Source organism: Megascapheus bottae, chromosome 12 (genome assembly GCF_031878675.1).
Source record: "Megascapheus bottae isolate mThoBot1 chromosome 12, mThoBot2.hap1, whole genome shotgun sequence".
In the NCBI taxonomy this organism is placed as follows: domain Eukaryota; kingdom Metazoa; phylum Chordata; class Mammalia; order Rodentia; family Geomyidae; genus Megascapheus; species Megascapheus bottae.
In genome coordinates this window covers 17,627,322-17,632,321 of record NC_143520.1, presented here as the reverse complement: position 1 = coordinate 17,632,321, position 5,000 = coordinate 17,627,322, and the positions used below count along the sequence as shown (strand labels likewise).

At 37.8% G+C, this 5,000-nt stretch overlaps 1 protein-coding gene across 1 annotated transcript in view; it reads right to left on the bottom strand.

The window, feature by feature from the left end:
* Positions 1–1,925: 1,925 nt before the first annotated feature.
* Fign (fidgetin, microtubule severing factor) overlaps positions 1,926–5,000 on the bottom strand; it is a 4,353-nt gene continuing 1,278 nt past the window's right edge. Inside the window, exon 1 of the mRNA XM_090342729.1 lies at positions 1,926–5,000. This exon is cut by the window's right edge and continues 1,278 nt beyond it. Coding sequence (XP_090198855.1) covers positions 4,050–5,000 — 951 coding nt within the window. The 3' untranslated portion in view covers positions 1,926–4,049.

Here is a 5,000-nt window from a genome sequence, read left to right as displayed (position 1 = left end):
AATTGTAAAATACTCATGTTTACCTCTGCACATATGAAGAGAGGAGTTAACCAGTTGCTTCTGAGTAATATGAAACAGATGCTTGCTTTAAAGTTCAAGTAGTTGGTGGTAAAAACAGCGCACACACGTACACACACAAACACACATTATATTTATATTTATATATATGTATATGTATATATATATTAGAAATTTACTCTAATGGCCTCAATAATTCAACAAACTGTGTCCCTTTAACTTTGCAAAATGCATTCCCAGGATCACGATACCAATTCTTGCTAAGAAACAGAGAGTTGGATTATACAAATATCTTTCTGATTGGAGTTGGATACATTTTCAGAGAGATTCTAAATGCCTCTAAAACTTACTTTCCAACCCACAAATATATTTAAATTTACAATGACCTATTGCAGGAATTAATTTTGATTATTTTGGATGTATTCTTTTTAAAACTGCATAGCCAAGTACTATGCAACCCATATAAATTGACCTTGTTATTTTACATAGTATAGCCTCTGGATAGCTTTTATCACTTGCCCAGATGGTGTTTGGCCTATATGTTTTAGTGGAATGGTTTATTTTCTCCTTGATAGGTTTCAAATGCACAAGAAAACATTATACCCGTCTATCTGCATTTGAGTAGAATACAAACTGACTAATAGATAAACATTCTGTGCAAAAGTAAATAGCCTTAAAGTATACTGCCTTCACATTCCATTGATCAGCTCAAGTCAGCAAAGTTTTATATATTGTCACTAATGTTCTAAATATTTTGGAGAGCATGCCAGAAATGTAGTTTTTTTCTTTTCTTAAATTGTGTCCCATATCAGGTCATTATGAACTACCTCTTGAATTTCTATGTATTCTTCAACAAAATAGTTCCCCTCATTTCCTTTGTGCCCCTAGGTGAAATGTCATTACAGTTACAAAGGAAGGGGTTAAGGTCTGTTAACTAGGCTAGTTGAGTCCTCTGGCCAGGTAGGTAGGAATTGGGGCTGTCTCATTGCCTTACCTTCATTAGGAGTCTCCTCTAAATTCTTAGTAGTCAAGAAAAGGCCAAAAGTAGATGTCTGACTATTCACTTCTGAAAATGTGGGGCCTAGCTCTATCTCAAACTCCAAAACAGAGCTTAGATTCAGAAAAGAGCTAATCTTAGTAGTGCTCATAAGGTTGCTTTGTAGAATTAAAGAACCACAGGAGAGCACTATCTACCTAAGAGGTCAGCTTTAGCAACTCCAACAGATCTTCATTTCTTCCAATTGCCCAATTGCTTAATAGATTAGTTCCTAGAACTGGAGAGGCAAACTGAAAAATCAAATACAATTCCAGCATTTGCTAAACACAGGGAACACTCATATATCAAATCAATTTTAATTAAATCAAAGCTAAAAGCCAATATGTACTATTTCAATTAATTTTCAATTTTATTTAAGTGTGAATCGTGATAATGCTCCCATATTTTTCTTTCTTTCTTTCTTTCTTTCTTTCTTTCTTTCTTTCTTTCTTTCTTTCTTTCTTTCTTTCTTTCTTTCTTCCTGGCATTAAGTCTCACTAGCCACAACAAGAAAAAAATGTGGGTCAACACTGGATTTTCCAAAGTTGTCTAAATAAGAATGGATTTGTCAAAACTTGCCAGACGCTTTCAAGTGAACACAGCATGTTGGTGGAAATGAGATGTAATGTCTAAAAGATAGAAAATAGGTCAGCACTGTGCAAAAGTAAACTTGTCAGTGAGATCAATATGAACCAAGAGTTAAAGTGAAAACTACAATTTCTTTACTTCGAGGATATACATGGTAGACCCAGAACATGATTGGAGAGTTCATTCACTTGAGAAAAGCAAAGAATATACTTAATATTATTTTTTGTATCCTTAATGAAAGGCACTGATTTTTAATATGGAATATTTATATATAAGCATGATTTCAGTTTGATAGGATATTACAGCAAATTAAATTCTGGTTCATTTGTTGAATTTTTAACAACATAAAAATTTTCAAAAAAGGGGGCAGGATTTATAGTTAAGCATCATAAATTTTCAGAGCTATCAAATCCCTCATTAGTTTTCTCTACGTTAATTATTTCAGATAATTTGACAGTGTGGAGAAGCTCAGTAAAATTTTTTTGAAGGAAAGAAAAATAACAGGAAGACCTTTCTTGGGGCTTCTCATTGCATTTATTTAACTTTTAAAATATACATCACTTATTGAATACATAAAATGCCAGTGCTTTGCAATATTCTGTAACTGCATCTCTAAACTAAAATAAAATAAAGAACAAGAAAAATACATTCAAAACGCTAGGCTGTTCTGCTTATGCATTAGGCAGAGGCTTTGAAAAGCTACTACCTGCATTGTGACTGTCCAGAGACATTGGTGACCTTCAGCCAGCTTTTAATGAAAAGTTGCACATAAAGCATCCAAGGATACAAAGAACAACTTGGTAGGAAGCAGAAGAGGAATGGGAAAGTCAGAAAAATACCACCTATACTGTGGGAGGGAGACGGTGGAGGTACACATACTGATATGTTGGAATCTAGAAAGTAACATATTTGGCAAGCCATACTGTGTGTGTGTGTGTGTGTGTGTGTGTGTGTGTGTGTGTGTGTGTGTGTGTGTCCATCCACTTCCAATTTTTCACTTTACTTTCCAAGAGAAATGTAACAAAACTGAGGTAGAAATGAATGCAGAAGCACAACAACCCAGATATCAAAATGAGAAGGGAAAATTGCACGAAGAACAGTAAAGTAAAAACGCAGATGGCAAGTAGAGGTCCCTCATACATCTATATCAGTTGGTTGGTTGCCTTTTTTTTTCTATCTCATTTGTGTGTTTGTTTGGGTTGCTATCCTATGCATTCTTTCAACAGCACAACAAGCCTATAAATGAGATCAGTGAATAGAATGATACCATTCCCAGCAGATTCAGAGATAACTTGGAAACTACCACCACCACCATACCACTGAAGCAGTAAAAGGCAGTTACAGTTTCTAAGTAATGTGACTTTTAGGGTCCTAAACAGGTCTGCAGCTGACTTTTCTAGATACTAATACAAACTGAATGGAAGCTTTAATTAACCAGTGTACCTTTTAAGAACATTTTCACTTACTTATCAAGGAGCAATGTACTAAAGACTCTTGCAGCTATTGACATGAAGAATTATTCTGCTCTGGTTAATTTCCCATACTTAATAAAGAACTAAAAAATCCTTCCATTTATATTTTAAGTTGTAAATATTCAGTTGTATCACACTCAATATTTTTTTCGGGATACATTCAAAGTAATTTCTTTACTATTTTCCAATTGTTGAGGTAAACATACATCTTAATATAAAGTAACATTGAAGCCTATCCTATTACTCTCAGCAGTACATAGTGCTTTCAACACATTCCTTTGAGGTACTGTACAAATCACAATCACTTTCCTGAGTTTTTGCAGACAAGAACATTAAAAGAAATGAACTGCAGAAATTAAGGTCCAGATTACCGTTACCCTGTTTTACCTGTTCTTAGCTTAATACTGCAGAACAGACAGGATTGAGGAATACTGTTGCTCTTAAAATGGCAAAAATCTGGTATTCTGTTGTAACACAACCGTTCATCTCTTTAGTCCAATAATGTTTGAAGTTAAAGCTCTTTATATTAGCACATGCCACCAATGTAATTGTGAGGCAAACAAAAAATAAAGCACCACTCCAGGCACTTGACAGCAACTAAATCTCGAGAACAGCAGAATGGAATCAACATACGAGGTTCATGTCCTTCTGAAATCAACACACTTGCACCATGCTCCTTGCTCCTTGGTGAGTGTTGTCTAGCTTGAACGGAACTGAGCATCCACATATGCTTTCTGTCATCTGGGGCTTTCAAATCGGAAGCTCTCATTTGATGCACTTTTCCTCCAAATCTACCCTGACTCTAAAGATGCCACTTAATCGTTGTCTTCCCCAGTGCCCTTTGCAATTTAAACACTACTGGGAAGGGGCTCTATTCCCTACATAGCAGGTTTTGTGTGTGTGCCAACATTCATTACATTTTTTAAAAGACGTTATCACTGACTGCAACCAAACATTTTATTCCATTCAACATACATATCAAGCTCTTTTTGAGATATGCTAGGCTGAATCTTGCAGAAAGCATTTTCAAAGTCTTGATATGTAATGGGCCTCAACTGGCTGGGCATAATGGCTGAAAGGTCTGTGGCTGGCATAGCATGGAGGGGGCCCACCGCTGCTTCCTGACACAAATGAGCCACGTCTAGTCCAGAAAAGCCTTCTGTGCGCTGGACAAGCAGTGCAAACTCCTTGTCATTGAGACAGTAATTGTGCTGTGAGAGCAGTTGTACTATTATCTGGTGCCTCGCTGTGCTGTCAGGAAGTGGGATTAAAAGTCGTTTCATGAAGTACCTCCGAAGAGATTCATCTATTTCTTCTGGTTTACTGGTGGCACAAATTACTACGATTTGGTCCTCAGCCGAAGTTAGTACAGTGTCCAGCTGCATCAGAAACTCCGTTCTCATCCGACTGACTGGACTGTGCTCCTCAGTCACTTGGGAAGAAAGAAGCATGTCAATGTCACTAACAAAAATCACCGAGGGCTGGCGACACCTGGCCACAAGGAATGAGGCGTGGATGATTTTCTCAGCTTCTCCTAACCACTTGGCAATCAGTCCTGAGGCGGCAATTTTAAAAAACGTGGCCCCCAGCTGACTCGCTATGCATCTGCCCAAGAGGGTTTTGCCTGTTCCCCGAGGTCCAAATAAAAGGATGCTCCGAGGTAAGGCCGTGAGCCCACTAAATGCATCTGACCTCAACACTGGCCACAACACCTCCTCTTTCACCACAGCTTTCACCAGATCAAGACCAGCAATGTCATTCCAGTCCACTGGGGGTCCTTGGGTGATAATCTCATTGGTGACCAAGTCAATGAGGTGCGTGTCGGTATTCTTCAGTTGCTCCTCCACAGAGTGGTTGGATGAGGTAGCTGCCCGGAGTCCAGGGCC